This window comes from Trachinotus anak, unplaced genomic scaffold (assembly GCF_046630095.1).
Source record: "Trachinotus anak isolate AG129_WGS33_773 ecotype Australia unplaced genomic scaffold, CSIRO_AGI_Tana_v1 ptg000033l, whole genome shotgun sequence".
NCBI lineage: Eukaryota > Metazoa > Chordata > Actinopteri > Carangiformes > Carangidae > Trachinotus > Trachinotus anak.
In genome coordinates this window covers 2,936,265-2,954,389 of record NW_027273884.1, presented here as the reverse complement: position 1 = coordinate 2,954,389, position 18,125 = coordinate 2,936,265, and the positions used below count along the sequence as shown (strand labels likewise).

Sequence of the window (18,125 nt, the reverse complement as noted above, 5' to 3'; positions counted from 1 at the left end):
CAGATCTGCACATCACTTACACACACTGCTCTTTCACCAGTCAACCTAGTGAAAGCAGCGGTGGTGGGCGGGCCATGAGGCCTGATCCAGAATTTCTCACGGAGAAAGTGAGCGTAAATGTGTTTCAAGCTAAACCATGTTAAACAAAATATAAATCATAGCAGAGCAATTTTACATATTTTATAATGTGTCTGGAGGGGAACTATAAAAAAGTCAAGTGCATCAGACAGAGCTTAGGACAAGGAACAGTGACAGCATAGAAAGTAAAAATGTCAGAAAAAAAAATCACATTGAAAATGAAAACCTTCAAAGAAAAGCCTTCACATGAAATGTAAATGTTTAGATTGATAGTTTTTGGGCGTGAGTTATGAGATGATGGGGATGTAGCAGCCCTTTTCGTCATTGTCTGTCTTGTTTTGTAGTTATAGCAGGATGTCAGGCAGCTCAAGTGCCTGTTGTGTTTTGTTGCTTTGTTTTCAAGGGGCAGAATTTGCCGGCTGGGGTCCTCACCACTGTCATCTAGTGATTAGGTTTTAACGCAGCGTGTCTTGAGGTACTCCGTGCAGCAGACAGGGACTGGGCTGGGGAAGTTGTTTAAGGTTCCTCTTATTTCCCCCAGTTCTGACAGGGAGAGGCAGGAACTCTCTCCAAAGGGTCACTCTCAAAGTGATTTGTGCTGTAGAACAGTATTTTCTCACACCTGACTTCCCCCTGGTGAGGGAAATGATACCCCCCTTGTCCTGACAAATACTCCCTCTTTACGTGCGTATCTCTTTCTACTGTGTACACACATACCTAGCACACGCACACACACACACACACACACACACACACACACACACACACACACACACACACACACACCTCTTCTCTGTCGTTGTCTTTCTCTCTCAGATACAAACTCAACTTTAAAGTGATAAGCTGCTGTGACAGAGCAGGCTGAGAGGGAGAGAGAGTGAGGAAGACTCTCATTATATTTGAATGCACTGCCTTTTCCCCCCTCTACTTGTCAGTCACAGTCACTAAAGTCCCGCCCCTTCCTCCCTACCAGCCCCTAAGATGTTGGGTTCAGACAGATGTCAGAGTCAGAGGGAGCGATCAGTGACTGAGCGTATGTGAGGTTCAGACAGAGTGAGGAGAGAAAGTTTATGCCCTCTCACTTTCAGAGCAGGACCGGCTCCAGGCAGTTCAGCAGGAGAGCACACACACAAGGCAGGACATCAATTCACAAAACCTCAGCCATGGCAAAGTCCCTGCCTCTCAACACATTTGCCAACAAAATGTTCAGTTCCATTTTAGTAAAGAGGATGTATTTCTGGGAAACAGAGTGGAACAGCTGACTGACAGTGTGTACTGGATAACAAGATAAATCAACTGAAAGCATAATGCCAATAGAATCATTTTAGGGCAGTTTTTTCACTAGTTTTCACTGTTGCATAGTTGTAAACTTATTGAAGACAAAGATAACCATCAGTGGCGCCGGCAGCCATAGTCCTGCATGCACTGTGCATACATTGTTTTTATGATTTTATTTAGGTTTATTTGGCTAAATGATGGAATCTGTTGCCTGCTTCATTCCGACTTTTGCAAACATTTTTGGAGATTTCAAAATGCTGATACACACTCAATCCTGTGCTTACAACCCAAAAATATCAAGGGTAACAAAAATGCAGCGCACTACTGATATAGAATTAGTATTAGAGAGGAAAGCAGATGACATGCAGCAAAGGGCGTACGGTCGCACTTGAACCCAGACCACTGCAGTTCAATAAAGACCTGCACACTGCAATGTGAACACAGGTACAGCACACAGAGCTTGTCAGTCTACTGCTCACTGATAAACTTCTCCGGTCCACTTGTAAGCTGTAGTAGTTTGGTTTGGTTTTGGTTTTGGTTGACATTACATTATTCACAGCACAGGATATGGGACAAATTTCGTCTCATATTGGTTCAATAAAGGACACAACATTTTCGGGAGTTGACGAACCTGTGACACCCGTTTATGCAGGCCTGCTATCTCAAGAGCAACAGTGAATTCATTTGAAAAAAAACATATAAAAAAATATTAACTCACAAATCACACATGTGCAACATAATTAAATATACATTATATACAGAAATCAGCTCCTCCGATGTCATATTCAGTCAGTAACATTATCCAACCCTAGTGAACAGGAGGCTGCTCAGTCACAGTGTCACAGATTTACAGTCATGTAAAACACTGAAGAAATTCAAGCCACACTGGAATTGCCTCATAAAGGGAACAGTGGACTTTGCATTTCAATTCCTGTTTGCATATGGATGTTTCTTCTTGGTATTTCCTCACCATTGTAATGTTAAAACCTCAGACTCACAGCAGCTGGGACTGGCTGACATCCATGAAAGCAATTCTATGGTGAACTGACATCTCTCTGCCTCCCTGCAGTCCAACGGCATACTGAATAAGATCTGCCTGGAACAGAGTAGCCCGATGGTGAACAAAACTCAAGTGAAAGGGGGCGGAGGAGGAGGAGGCGGAGCTACATATGTATTCAAGGTAAGAAGTTGCTGAGGGAATGATACAGTCAGGGAGATGTTTCCATACATGATATAAAGAACGTCACATGAGTTATAGAGATTTGTATGATATTCCAGTCAGATGTATAAAATCAACCAAGTTATTTTCTTTCTCTACAAGTAGAGAACATATTGCAATGCAGGGCATGTTTGGGCATGTTGACATGTTGTCAGCTCACTGACCCAAAGTATTTCTTTTAAGAATTAGTTTGATGTTTTTGGCAATATGCTTATTTGTTTTCTTGCCAAGAGTCATGCTACAACCAGCAGCTAGTTAGCATAGCTTAACATTAAGACAGAGGGACATCAGAGGGAAACCATTAGCCTGGCTCTGTCTGAGGGTAAAAGTTTGCCTACCAGAGCCAAAGCTCACTCATTATAATTATAATAATAATAATAATTATTATTATTATTATTATTCATAGAGCACATTTCAAAAGCTACAGTGCTTGACAAAGACAGCAAAAAATCAAATCAAATCAATAGATTAAAGAGAAGAAAAACAGATAAATCAATTAAAACAATCAGGTGTATAAAAAGCATTACAAATGAATTTTAAGAGAAATAAAACCATTCAAGGGAAAGTAACACCAGATAAAGCTCTCTAATAAAGGTATGTTTTAAGAGGAGTCTTAAAAGAGGTCATTAACATGTTATGTTTCATTATGAAGTTTAATATTTCAGGGGGGTTATGTGTCAGACTAGTTATTGGGTTTCTAGAATCTTTGTTGGTTGCCTGACAACTGGTTCCCTGACAACTGGTTCCCCAGCAACTTGTATGGTAGTAGGTGGAATTTCTTTTTTCCTTTGGACAAAGTCAGAAAAGCTGTTTCCCCCTGTCTACAGCCTTCGTGCTAAGCTAAGCTAACTAGCTGCTGGTTCATATTTAGTGTAAAGACAGGACAGTCGTATCTTATAACTCTGGGCTAGAAAGCAAATAAGAAATGTCATTTTTCCTTTGAAGAGCAAAAGCCTCTATGTAAATATAAATGTAAAAATGACCCAGGTGGAGAAAGGAGTGTACATGCCCCTCATCATTGCTGCTGGGGGAGGAGGCCGGGGCTACAGCAGCCAATCAGAAACCCAGCTGGAGCAGATGGACTATGACCTGAGCCAACCAGGACGCAATGGGAAGTCAAATGCAGCAGGTACACTGTGCACAGCTTTGATGTGTGTTGGCACCATTTGTATGTGTGTGCAGCTGATGTGTGGTGGCTATGTGCATGTATATGGAAATACAATATACCTCTATGCTACAGTTATGTATTAGTCAGAGAGATATGTGCAGGGAGAATACAATGTGTCTTATACACTCTTACAATGTACTGAATGTATATGAGACATTGAGACCATGATGGATGACAGTAGATGACTGTTCCCCATTACAGTGCAGTAATGTATATGGCTTATCTTTCCAAACTTTAGGATGAGAAATGCCATGTGTATACTGTTCCCCTCTGCATGCAACAGCTATAATAAGCTGGGTTTACAGATAGCCTGGAGGGGAAGTGGTTATACATATGTGTACCTGTACTTGTAAACACATCCATTCATCCTGAAGGGTTTTACTCCTGTATACTCCCTGTATATGTTTCATAGATATTCCATCTGTGTGTGTATGAGTTTGTGTTTTGGCCAAAACGAAACAGTGTCGTCCTACTCATGATAATTCATATCAGGGACTTTGCTGGACAGAACTAACAGTGTAGTGTTACATCCATGCACAGTGTAGGTTCCATTATTAATGTGCTTAGAGTTGACGAGCAGCCCAGAAAACACAAGATATTGATTTTTCACATCTTCACAACGTTTACTTTTGAGGAAACTCATGAATGAAATATTCAGCATGTGTTTTTTGGGGGTTTTTTTTTGTTTTTCATTTCTTTGTATCTCTCAGGCTTCAGAAGAGGAGGAGGAAAACAAAAGGGTCAAATTAAATTGGCTAATGTTGGGGAATATGGGAGGGATTAGTTTCAACTTTATTAGCTATAACTTTAATCTCGTGTTACCAGGTCTCTTTGAGGGGATTTTTATGTTTTCGTGGTCTCTGCTTTAACCCTTGTTATCACTAATAGGGGATTGTTGTGCATGTTTCTGTAAATATGCTTGATACTTGGTGTGTGTGTGTGAGTGAGAGTGTGTGTGTGTGTGTGTGTGTGTGTGTACGCCCATAGACATGCCACATGTATTTCAACAGTTAAGCATTTCTTCCCGTACTTTGACCCACTCTTCCTTTCCCTCTGTCACACACATTGTGATTCACAACACAACACATTACTTCTCATCATCTCAAATGTGTGTTTGGTGACAGGTGGAGGCGGAGGTTGGAATGATACTGCTCCTGTCAGTCAGGGTGGCAGACCACTGGTGCTGGGGAGCCAAGGAGGGCAGGCCTGTCAAAAGTTCTGGCAGACCCGTGGCGGTTTTGGGGGCGGCGGGGGTGGCTGTACGTCTGGAGGGGGCGGCGGAGGCTACAGAGGTTAGTCCAAGAGATTTCCAAGTTTTTTAGAGAAAAAAGTTTAAAAAATAAATTACCTTGGGCTGTATGACCCAGATATACATCTAACAGCCACAAGTGCTTTACACTGAATGTGACAGGGTGACAGAGTTTATGCAGATCGTCTCCCTCTAAATGAACAATCAACTGTAAGTCACTGTGTTTAGCCCTAAAACACAATATTAGAATATGACACCGTGTATCATGTTGTACTCAGTATCCACCGTTCAGCTCTGTGGTTGTTGTACAAGATAAACTTTTGTGATCCTCAGTAAAAAACTGGGTCATTACAGCACTGGTTGGTGGTGGTGGGGGGTATGAATTGAATATACCATGAGTTAATTGGTTAAAGTGTGACACTGAGGTTTTGTTACTGTTAATTGTTTTGGGGTTGTTCTCTTCGCTTCTAGGTGGTAACACCTCCATAGATAACAACCCCAAACACGATGGTGACGATGGCACGTCTTTCCTCGGTCCAGAGGGAGAGCCCTTCCTCTATCCTCTGAAAGGTAATGTGAAGGGATCATGGTTGTGTTTGAAAAATACAGACAAACCTTTCAGCAGTCGAACACCTGCAGTCAACATTTTTGTATTCAGTGTGTGATACCTTTGTAATGTTTTTAGGTGAGAGTTAATGTTTGTACTTTGCAGAATGAAGAGAAAAACTGTTTTTCCAATTGGCATTTAAAATTATTTTTTTGTGGTGCCATGTAAGCCAAATAACTAATACAGATTTGTACAGCACGAAGCTGCTTCACTCAAAAAAGGATTCTGTAAAAATGTACAATATTTATAGACAGTTGTTCCATAGAGGGTCCAGAGGATAAATAGAGGACCAGAGACTGGAGGTTTTCATTCTAGCCAAAGACTATAGAACAGATTTTTTTATTGATTAACAGGCCTCCAGATGAGCGAAGGAACCGATCAGTAAATTCATCTCATGTTGACCCAGTACTTGACTGATACTAAAAACACAGTCTAAAATTTCAGCTGTAGTTGTAACTTTATTGACCAGTCATACATCATCTAAGATTCACTCTTCACTGAAAAGTCTGTAGAGAAACAGAAAAAAAAGGAAAATGGCAAATAGACACTAAAGTGTTTTTTAAAATTGTCTTCCACTGGGTAAACTAAAGTAAAGTATATCTCTCTCCCACTGAGCTTTAACACGGCTGATGCTGTCAGCCATATTTTTTAATTTCTCATCAACTTTATTTGATTTCCTTGTGGGGAGAAAGATTTCAGCTGAATTTCAGCTGTAAAGAGGAGAAATTTGGTTTTTCAAACTGCATAAAATATTTTGTACATTAAATTACACATTATCCTAATTCCTTTTCATTAAGTGTGTATATAGCACCTTTCAAATTGAAGTTACAAAGTAGTTCACAGTAAAAACAAAGAATAAAAGTAAATACAATTCAAAACATAAGATAAAAACTGTGAATTTCACTCCTAAGGGGGTGATACAACCATAGGCCTGATCAGGGCATACTGATGTTCTCTGTCCAGCAACAATTCCAAATATCTATAGTCTCCACACATAATAAAGATAGACATATATCTACATCATCTACAGTCTACAGCTACCTGTACATCTCTTTAATGTTTTATGGTTAAAGGTTTTTTCCTGCAGAGGAAACTGTAAAATCCGAGTGAAAGAGAAGGGGCATGATTTAATATCTGTGATTTGATAACTTTAAAGAATATCATCATTGTAAAGGTCAGGTTTAAGGGCATTTGTGGTTTGAAGTTATAATCACAAATGGATACACCAGTAATTTCCGTCTCAGCTTGAACTGCACAGGCAGGTTGTCGAACTCAAATAAAAACAGCAGGAAATGCCGGACAACCCTGCTGTGTTCACTGAAAGACCTAAAAAAGGATAAAAAATCATTTCATTAATGTTGACAGAGGCAATACAGTGCCCTAATCCACCAGATACAGGCTGCTTCAAAACCAGTCAAATAATACAGATAGGGCTGCACAGTCATTCAATCACATTTCCGTCACTATATGCTGGTATGCACTGGAGAAAACATGCATGTTATTAGAGGCCAGCAGAGCTTCAATGAATCTCTCCTGATCCACCTGTGTGAAAGAGAAAATGCAGTTTTACATGTGCATGGCAAGGATCTAAGCAAATTATCCACTCACTGACTCATCTGTACAGTCTGTGCTTGTTTTGCTTTGATAGTTGGCAAATACAATTATATGATTAAACAAAAGCAAGGAGTGCAGACAGAATGTCCCAGAGATATGTGTAAAAATCCATTAGAGAAGCCACCGTCACCTTCTTCACCCCAGTAGAAAAGTAACATGACTGCATGTAGAGATACAGAATACAGAGTACCACCGACACATTAGTATGGAGTCACCATCTGTTCTGGAGACATTTGTAGTCTTCCCTCAAAACCTTTCAAATGTTTCTTAGTTAGATTTATGTATTTGTACCTATAGAGCTGATAAGAGAATGATGGGAGAAAATCTATTCTGCAGATGAGAGCATTTGCTTTGCTTACTAAACAGTATGAACTTTCACAAACGGCCTATAACTTATTAATGTTAGACTGATTTGTCCCCACTTGCCAATTAAGGGAATTGATTTATTTTAAATCGTTTAAATTAAAATAAAGTATGTTGTTAAAATCTATTATCAATTTATGGCAGTATGAGCAGTTGTGCCATGGAGAACAGAGAGTCTGCAGATTTTGTTCCAGCTGAAGAACACAGCAGATAGTCACTGGTTTACAGTAAACTTTGCCTGGAAAGAAAATGTGCAAGCTCGTATGACGCTCCTATGATGACTGGCCCTGGCTTATTTCATTTCATACAGTTTGTATTTGCTGGGTAAGAGTGTTTATGAAATTGAATCATGCTGGTGATGAAACAGCTGAAGACAAGTGTGCTGGGAACAGTTACGCTGCAGCGATAAACCTGTTGACCATGAACAGAAATGTTATGCGGCGTTGAACACAGACTCTCAGACCACAGCAGCACCACATACCTGAATAGTTTGAGTGACACTCAAGCTTTCATGTGATTGAACAGAAAGTGAAGAGCAGTCAATCACTGCATTTCTATAAATAGTTCTATACACACCTACCCAGTTGGCTTCAAAACTCAATTTAATAGCATTTATTGAAGATAAATATTGTCTTGAATAAGCCTGATAAGAGAGATTATTATTGTTATTAAGTATTGTCAGTATAGTATATTGTGTAACTTTGTATACATGATCCTTATGCATTCTTTAATCAGGAATCACTTCTCGCAAATAAAATTTAGCATTGAACTTTTTGCTCCTTTTAGCAGGAGACATCCTGGAGACATCCAATCAAATCCTTAGTAAACCTCTGCTGTGCTCCGTGTGTGTGTGTGTGTGTGTGTGTGTGTGTGTGTGTGTGTGTGTGTGTGTGTGTGTGTGTGCGCACGCACGCGCCTAAAGCTATGGAGGGGGACGGTGAGGTGATCATTAGTCCGGTGCAGAACTGCAGCCACTGTGAGAGCGGTGAATGCCACACGATCAAGGACAGCATCGTCTGCTACTGTGATGATTACCTCATCCTGGCACCAGATGGAGTGTCCTGCATCAACGCTACAGGTCTGACATGTTGTTTTATAGAAGTATAGTGTAAGTGGTGAACCATAGTCTATTTCTGTCTGTTCCACACAGATATACAAATTAATTCAGATGTAGGAATGAGTTAAGCTGAATATAATTGTACCTGTAATAGACTATGACTCTGTGAATAGATAATGAATTAATCTACAAAAGTAATTAAGCCTGGGAGGCTCTGTACTGTACTGAATCTTTATCTGAGGAAACGTTTTTCTAGAGTGTTTTAATCATTCATAATAATTAATATCAATCCCTAGGATAAGCTAACCTGTTAATGAAAATGAATACACCTATAGCACCATTAGCTGTTGTTTTGAGTCCCGATCTGTGATTTGTAATTGATCTCTGTGCAGCAGTCAGATAAAAGCTCTTTATCTTATCATGTCAAGGGTTTAGGATAAAAGCTTTCACCTGGATACTCATGTAGTGACATTGTACAATACATTTAGAATCCATTTCACAGTGGGCTGAAAGTTCATGCAGTTCGCTCTGCACATCAACAGTGTGTACCTTGACTGGAAATCAGCTTTCACACAAGTGTCGTGTCTTCTTCCAGCATTAAACCATAACAACCTCTTTAATAATGATATTTAATTTCAGATGAATAATGAATATATGAATGTAGATCCGAAATGAATTGATATGGCGGACTGTCATTTTATGATTTGAAGCAAATAACAGTGCTATTACCATCTCAATAATATCTTAACGACCAATAGTGTCTCCTTACCCTATGATTTACAAATCTGCTCTCAGTGATGACAAGCAGCAGATAATTCTATGATGCTGGGTCATAAAAGGTCACAATCTCAGTATGGTCTCTCTCCGTGTGCAGATTTGTTCTTCAGCTTAGACAAGTGAAATGAGATCACCCCTTGCCACTGAAAAGGAATTGACATGCACTAACCATCGCTGCTCCTAAGCTCTGTTGTGTCATCGCTTTCACATCATTAATTAAGTTGGGGATCAGAGTGGCGAAGTGAATGTTAATACTCCTCTGGGGAAGATAACAACTGTGCGACGGTGTTGTTTCCCCTTGTCAGAGGTGTCCCTGCTGCCTCCCCAGCCGTCTCTCTCCCACCTGGCACTGGGTCTTTCTGTTGGCACCTCGGCCCTCATCGCTGCCCTGCTGCTGGCTGTGTCAGGAGTCATGATAAGTACGTGTTGTCACACATCACTCAGTACCTCCTCGGCACTAAGACACAATGTGGTTGTTAATAATGGCAATAATACCACAGCAGATATTTTTCTGCAGGTGAATACTTTCACATTTTGAACTGTGTTTTTGTGATATTTAGATCTGCAGAACAGTGGCACAAAATGTCATGTATTTTTGTTTCACAAGTGACCTTCAAAACCCCACATCTCCATTCATTGTCATGTCATTGTTATATTTCTTTCAAGTGAAAACACTGCAGTTCTACAAAAGGTAGGATGTTTGTAGTGTGTGCAGTGCAGCGTGTGTTGCTGATTAGACATGTCATCGTCATCATCATCCCTGACAGGTGTAGTGTCACACAACAGTAATTTTCACATCTATAAATGCATTATGGGATTGTTAACAGAAACTTAGTGTACATATGATGGACACTACATTTTGTTCCATGGTTGGAGTTATATATATATATATATATATACATATATATATATATATATCACAATGTCTTAAGAAATAGGATAAGACTTAAATGAACAAGGAAAGTGGGAAGATTCAAGTACTTGTTAGTGGCCATAAAGAGCTGGCCAGCGCTATTAAATGTCTGAGAGGTTCACATCACATGATTCTTTCTTTGCACAGCAGACACATGTTCTCTCTCTCCTCCTCACACACACACACACACACACACACACAGTTCTTCAGTGTGTGGCCTGGTCCCTCACAGATGACCCTTAGCACGTTGTTATCAGAATGTGAAGTGAGCCTCGTAGCCAGCGCAGACATCCGTCCGCTTTTAGGCTGTTAGTGCAGACATATGCAGTAATTGAGCTATCATCTCCTCCACATACGCCCACATTCACTCTCACACTTGCAGACCGACGCACACGACCCACTCCCACTCCCGCCTACACTCTCACACACACGTGGGTAGGTGAGGCAGAGCAGAGGATTTGTGGGACTACCTCTGTGATGAATGAAACATGCTAATGATGGATGGCTGCTTAGCCGGTGGCTGACAGCACTCGTACATTAGACAGCACTTGGTAAATAAATAACTCACCTACACACATCAGCATACACACATAAATACACACAAATAATTCTCCTGCTGTCTAATGCATTCGCAGTACAAAGTGTGTGTGTGTGCATGTGTTTGTGTGTGGGTGTGTGCACAAGAGAAGGAAAGAGAAAAAGGTCTGTTTTCATGCTGCAGGTTATTGTACATGAAGTGCTTTTGTTTGGAATATGAAGGAGGAAAGTGTTAGTGGTCTTGGTTTTGTGCTTTGTTACTGTGTTTGCTTATCATTATACATGTGATTGTGTTCGTGCGATTGTACAAGACAAATTCAAATGTTGAGGGTTTAATTCTGAACCATGATACATCTGAATATTCTAGAAAGACAGATCTGTTATCAGACAGAGAGCAATCAATATTTCACAATTACAAAGGAATTCAATTTCATAAAAACTTTTTGTACAAGCAAAAGGTCTTTAGAGAAATAATAACTGTAAAAGCTTTTGACTTTCTATGCTTTGGCTGTTAGCAACTATTTTCTACAAGAAGATGAGTTCATGGTTGTCTTTGTTTTTTAAATTGTGGATATCGCAGTCGTGGAATGAAACTTCTCTTTCATTTCCATCTCACCAGTGTATAGACGTAAACACACAGAGCTGCAGTCTATTCAGCTGGAGCTGCAGAGTCCAGACTGCAAGCTCAGTAAGCTGCGGGCCTCCACCATCATGACCGACTACAACCCCAATTACTGCTTCGCCGGCAAGACAGCGTCGGTCAACGACTTGAAGGAAGTGCCCCGACGCAACATCTCCCTCACCAGGTAAAAGATTCAAGATTGCAAAAACTGCGGCTGTGTTGAGTTGAATACATTTGTGATGAATTGAAGAAACATGACAAATGACAAAGTCCTCTGTGCTAGTTCTCTGTAATTGTTATAAGAATCTACAAGTACAAATTATTCAAATAGGGTTGATTCATGAATACAGCATAATGAGAGAGGTAGCAGTCTGAAATAAAGCCTGAAATATTAATGTAATAAGTGTAAAGTCTCAGAGTGAATGGGTGTACTGCGGTGATCCAAGCAGCTGAGAAATTATTTTTGCAGGGCTCCTTTCAATTTTTAATGCATCTTTCATGTGTTTATAGTTCACCAGTTTATCACTGTGGCTCTTAGTCTTTGTGATACTGTAGTATCTGAAGTTCTGTATGTTATGTTATGTGAATTTATGGATTTGGTATGTTTAGCTAGGAGTCTCCCGGTCAAAAAGATTTAATGGCCTTAGATAGAAGGTTCTAGGGTAAAAAGATTTAGGGGTCGTGTCTAGGGGTTTCTAGGTCAAAAGGTCTAGGCCATCATTGGGAAATGGGTGACTCCCTCATCTTATGTAAGGAAGCCTTTTTTAAGTATGTTTTACCTCAGGTTCACGAAAACAATACCTTGTATAAAATACCTCTTTATATACAAGCAAGACTGTGTCAGCTGAGTTTTCTTCATCATCATCACATCATCGCTGTTTAAGAAACAACAATACGTTCTTTTTCTTGTGGAACCATGAATATTTTCCTGCATCTAGAGCTACACAAGTCCTGAATCAAATGAAAAAGCTGGTGTCAGAGTTCACCTGTCACAGGATGCCACACAGTGAACAGCTCATTCAGAATAGTGACAATCATTCCTGTCAGAAAGAAATCACTGTCAATGTTCTTTGGAGACAGGTATATTTAGCAGTGGCAACAGCGGCTGTAATCCTGTACGCACTGTGCGTACATTGCTTGATGATTTTATTTGTTTATTTAGCTAAATGAGGGAATCTGTTATCTGCGTGATGCCGACTTTCACTGCACGTTTCTCTGGGAGATTCAGTAGAGTATATAACAGTATATTGCAGCCTATTATTTAGCTGGTTGTTTTTCTGGCCTGTCGTTTGGTCTTTGAAATGCATGTGGTAGGCTAACAGTTTCATGGTGGTGTTGCATCATAACTTTAGCACTAAAAATATGAAACAATCTCTCTCTCTCTCTCTCCCTCTCTCTCTCTCTTGCTTGCTCACTCACTCTATGAGCAGACATTTTTGAGCATATGGGAAACCTAAAGGAAGCCCACAGGCCGACAGGCGTTTCTTGTGCGTACTATGAAATATAACACTGGGGAACAATTTGAAAAAAAAATTCTGTTGAGTTAGATTTTTATGCTGATTAAAACTAAAATTGGCATGCTGATTCCAAAATTGCAGTCAGTTTTTTTCTAGCACGTCAAGTTTTTTCTCCACAGCTTACCCTCCAGATAAGCAAAATTCCACTGATTAGCTGTAGTAAGACTTGCCAGCTGATTACGATTGGACTCATCAACAGCTACGTGGCAACTTGTTTGTGCAGTCACAATTGAGATGCGGTGAGAGGTGTGTGCAGCTCCCAATAGGTCAGTACTATCAATATCTGCAAACAGAAAGCCAGCATAGTAGGAATTAAGAGGATCTGTGCTGGCTTTTCTCTTAACCTTGTAACCATGGGCATACCGTTGTAAGTTCTATTTCGTTTTATGCTGTTTTTTTAGTTTTCAAAGCTTGTAACTATTCCATCTTAGTACAGTATTTTTCATATTTTTTAAGAAAACGGGGATCCTCTAGTTCAAAAACTTGACGTGATAGAGAAAAACTGAGATCGGTTTTGGATTCCGCACCCAAAAATTTGTTAAAAACAGCTGTCAGACCTAACTCAACAAAAATTGTGTTCCCCGGTGTAATCCTACTGGCACCACTCATGCTGCTAGTTGCTTCAACAGAGACTTCAGTCTAGAAATCTCAGCATAAACATTGCTTTTGTTTGTGTGACTGTACCTAAATACCTAAAATATAAATGTAATTATAAATAATAGATGTATTTGTGTTTCAACAGGGGTCTGGGTCACGGTGCTTTTGGTGAAGTGTATGAAGGGCTGGCTGTGGGGATACCAGGTGAACCAAGTCCACTGCAAGTGGCAGTTAAGGTGAAGTCTCACTCAGTCTCTGAAACGATAACTTTTTTCTGTTTTTCAAAGGTCAAACTTTGATTGAATCAAATCACATCCTGAAGGGCCTCTAAACTAATTACACATCATCCAATTTTGTACTAAGAATGCTTTTTCCCAGGATAGGAGATTATGAAGTTGAACATAAGTAGGCAGTTACATTTTTGCATAGCTCTTTGGAAGTTAAACCCTTTTTAGGACCAATACCTCTTTTCATTAAGCACAACATACAAAGTGAAATAACAACTCTATGTACAACTAATAACCATGTACCTGTTTCTTTTTACAATAGACCCTTCCTGAGGTTTGCTCAGAGCAAGATGAACTGGACTTTCTCATGGAGGCTCTAATCATCAGGTAAGAGGCGCTCAGACGATTCGCTCATACAGTACCATCAAAGCCTTCTCTGATAATCATGTCTCTGCTGTCTTTCTGTCCCTGCAGTAAGTTCAGCCACCAGAATATTGTGCGTTGTATAGGAGTGAGTCTGCAGGCCATGCCCAGGTTCATCCTGCTGGAGCTGATGACAGGAGGAGACCTCAAGACCTTCCTGAGGGAGACCAGACCCCGACTGGTGAGACTTACTGCTGTATTGCACTCAAGTTGTTATTAAATATTTTTCAGCAGCCATCTTGGCCATGCCCCTGGACAGTTATTCCAGGCAAGACAAGTTTTACAACACCAACTTATTTTACAGCTCAATCCAGAGTGCTGACATGACACCAGCAGCTCATTTCACCAGAGCACTGGAACAAATGCAAGAGTTTATGTCTGATGATTGAATGAGTGAAGTTGATGTAATGTTTGTTTTGTTAATCATTTCCTCTAGACAACCAGCACAGTAGACTAGAAAGGTAGTTTTCACTCCCAAGCTAACTGTCATGAACCTCAACTGTGTGCTTGCATCAGTGCAACAACATGATTGGCTTCATATGTTTCCTGGTTTGGCTGTTATAAGGCAGACAATTGGCTGTTTGGGGGAGGGTGCAATATGTGTCATGCTACCACCATCTGTGGCGTTACAGACTTTTCTATTCAGGATTCTATAAGGATTCTTATACCTTGTCTGCTAATATAAAATCCTGAGTGTTTCTGTGTCTCTTATCTCTTTGATCAGGAGCACCCATCCAGCCTGACCATGGTGGACCTTCTCAACATTGCCAGAGACATCGCAAAGGGCTGCCAGTATCTGGAGGAGAACCAATTTATACACAGGTATGTGACCAGATTACCTGTACTTTGCTTATGCATATGCAAAAACAACAGAGTGCTGGCATGCATAAATACAGAAAGGCTGAAAGGCTGTATTGTTTTCTGTGGCCCTACTGTCATCCTGCCTAAACATATGAGAGAGACAGAGGGAAAAACAAACACTACAGCAGTATAATAATATATGTGATATAAACAATATCCAGCACATATGGATATGCATACATAAGGAAAGCAACTATGCAAAAGAAAATATACAAACTCAGAACAGATTTGCCCACACTCACCTCCTGACTTCTTCTCAGAATTATGAGCTGACTACTTCCGTTCAAGCGTAACATATGTACTCTGCATGCCTTTTGCCTTCTGATGATAGCAGAAAGGACAAATGATGAGTCTAGCATCAGAGCAGCCAGATGGGGTTGCCGGCTTGCCTTTTTACGGTCGGTATGCAAGGCACAAGTCAACAGAGTGCCCACACTATATCCATATTCACAGCAGTTGGTGAACCTCAGGATGTGACTAAAGAAATTTAAAAGCTTTCTCTTGAACCGGTCTTTCAAAGCTCCTTCGTGGATGTACATGAGGAAAGTTGGCATATGCCAGAATTGGAAAAGGTCAAACTTGTTCCTGCAATCACATAAAAACAATTAAAGCACATCCCTGCTTCCTTCATGTCTGTCTTTGACTTACTAGGTGCTGCTCCTGACAAACAATCCCTATTAAACCTTATTCACCAGCATGGTACAGTAAACCCCCATCAATCCACCTAATGACTGACCCTTCTCTAGAAGCTTGTGAGCTCCCTTCTCCTCTGTCTTCCTCTTTCTCCTCCTTCCTTCCTGCCTTCAAACCCATATTAAAATTCACCCTAACACTGTCCTTGAGGCTAATTTCAATTTTTATGGCAGTGTGTTTACACAGGGTTGAGTAAAGGGCATGTGAATGAGGTATGGTGGAGGAGTAACGGCGACTTTTCTCAGGGATTACTGCTTTGGAGGATGAGCTGTGGTTAAATCACAGGGTCACTGCTGTCTGAAGACATCTTACTCTGCCTTTGTGTGTTTCTGTGCTTGTTTCTGTGGTGGTATTTATTTGTTTTTGGCCGCTGGATCCATGTTCCTCTTTGGTGACTTTATTTTACATCAGGTTTGGTGCTCACAATGGAAATTATAACCAACTGAAAAGAAGCATAGACTGAATAGAGCCTGTTAGTTTAATGTAACCACAGATAGATAGACTAATAACAGACTGTTCTCTAAGTGCTGCAGTGAAATGGATCTTTAAGCTGCAGTTAAAATTTACCGTAGATAAGGTCTACAGTACGAGGCCACTTAACACTGTAAAAACAACTGCTTTCACATCACTTTGCTGCTTGTGCAAAAGCACTGTGTCCTTCCCTTCAGCCCTCAGCTTGCAGTCCATGACAACTACTGCTGCATTTCAAGGCTCTGCCTTGCCTACAAGCAAAAGCAAGTCATTTGCATGAATTCTTCCAATCCATTAAACAGGGACTGCTTGGGTTTAGCTTCAGCACCTCATCAGAAAAGATCTTGTGAAAGTGGTTTTGTGTATGTGTGTCAGTGTGTGTGTATTCCCACATGCAGATTTTAGTCGCACTATGATAGAAATGATTCAGTCTTACTGAAACAGTTGAAATGTTCCTAAATGGATTGATTGTTCACTTCTTATTGAAGTTCTGCAGCTGGTTTGATTACTGCTCATTTTACCAACACTCATTCACTGCCTCTGCAAAGTAAAAAAACAGATCTTCTTAGATTTCAAATATAGAGCAAATGGATGCTCTAGACACGTTGTTGTTTTCTTATACTAAATAATTTAATGTCAAATTTGAAGCAGTGCTACAATATTTTAAGTTGAATAGATCCAAACCCTTCTGGCACAGTGAAGTGGGGCAACCATGCACAGTGTAGTCCCCGTCTGTAGAAGCCCTCAGTTTAAATCAGTCTAAACTACTACTTTATCCTCATTGTGTCATTTCTCATCTAACTAAATCAGAGTGGAGTGTGTAGGCCAAACATCAAAACAATGTGCTGCTGTCTTCACACTCACAGAGCTTAGTGTAGTCGTTTGTATCACTGCTAGTTCTTCATTTCCAGCCCTGCCCTGTCTCATGATCTAGTTTGAGCAGTGTCACATGATGTTATTTTGATATTAAATCCTGGTTATTTATTGGCCCTGGTGCACACTTGTCGTAAGTCTGAAAAGCAGCAGTGTGCTCACCACGTCACTTCTTAAGATGTTAAGAAAGTGGGAAGCCTGGGGAGCAGAATGCAGTGTGTGGGCTCCATTTTCCTTTTCCCCAGACAGGAGTAGAGCGTGCTGACTGAACTACTGTATTTTCTCAAAGAATAACCAACCCAGTACAGTGCAAATATGAATTTTATGATTTTTCTCATCTAACCCACTCCCCCTGCACATACTGTTGAACACTTCCATATTTTCTCTGGATACGCCATGTGGGCAGAGTCATAAAAGCACTGCAGGAAACTATATACTCTGTCAGCTTGCCCCAGGCAACTTGGTAGTTACACTGAACTTCAGATCCAGTGGGGGAGCGTCTGAAGGAGTTTATACATGCAGCCTCTTATAGATGCAAATATATGAAAAAGAATGGTAAACTAAGACATAAGCCAAGCTGTGTGAGTGCCAGTGTTCAGCACGTCTACCTCTTATATGCACCGTACCGCCCATATATTAAAAATCACATGATGCGGACCTACAGTGCCAGTGCTAGTGAGTTATTGTGTTCTAATAAAGCTCCATCAACTTAAGAGGTAAGTACCTACAGTGACCTGACATTCTGTGTTTTCTCCTCTTTCAGGGACATTGCAGCTCGAAATTGCCTGCTGACCTGCAAAGGAGCAGGCCGGGTGGCCAAGATTGGAGATTTTGGGATGGCTCGAGACATTTACAGGTACAATTCCAACACAGGTCACTGACTGATGTAAGACAGCAGTCAAGACCGCTTTGGCCCAGTTGACCAGGTTCAGATGAAATTGAGTCTGAGAGAAGGTCCAAAGCAGGACCAAAAGAGCCATC

General features: G+C 40.5%; 1 protein-coding gene across 6 annotated transcripts in view; it reads left to right on the top strand.

Moving 5' to 3' along the window:
* alk (ALK receptor tyrosine kinase) overlaps positions 1-18,125 on the top strand; it is a 204,927-nt gene that overhangs the window by 174,887 nt on the left and 11,915 nt on the right. For all 6 annotated transcript variants that reach the window (XM_071471040.1, XM_071471038.1, XM_071471041.1 and 3 more), the window contains 12 exons: positions 2,426-2,536; positions 3,563-3,704; positions 4,868-5,035; positions 5,464-5,562; positions 8,499-8,654; positions 9,716-9,829; positions 11,480-11,666; positions 13,742-13,832; positions 14,146-14,210; positions 14,298-14,427; positions 14,971-15,068; positions 17,908-18,000. In XM_071471040.1, the coding sequence (XP_071327141.1) occupies positions 2,426-2,536; positions 3,563-3,704; positions 4,868-5,035; positions 5,464-5,562; positions 8,499-8,654; positions 9,716-9,829; positions 11,480-11,666; positions 13,742-13,832; positions 14,146-14,210; positions 14,298-14,427; positions 14,971-15,068; positions 17,908-18,000 (1,454 nt within the window). The remainder of the gene's footprint in view (positions 1-2,425; positions 2,537-3,562; positions 3,705-4,867; positions 5,036-5,463; positions 5,563-8,498; positions 8,655-9,715; positions 9,830-11,479; positions 11,667-13,741; positions 13,833-14,145; positions 14,211-14,297; positions 14,428-14,970; positions 15,069-17,907; positions 18,001-18,125) is intronic.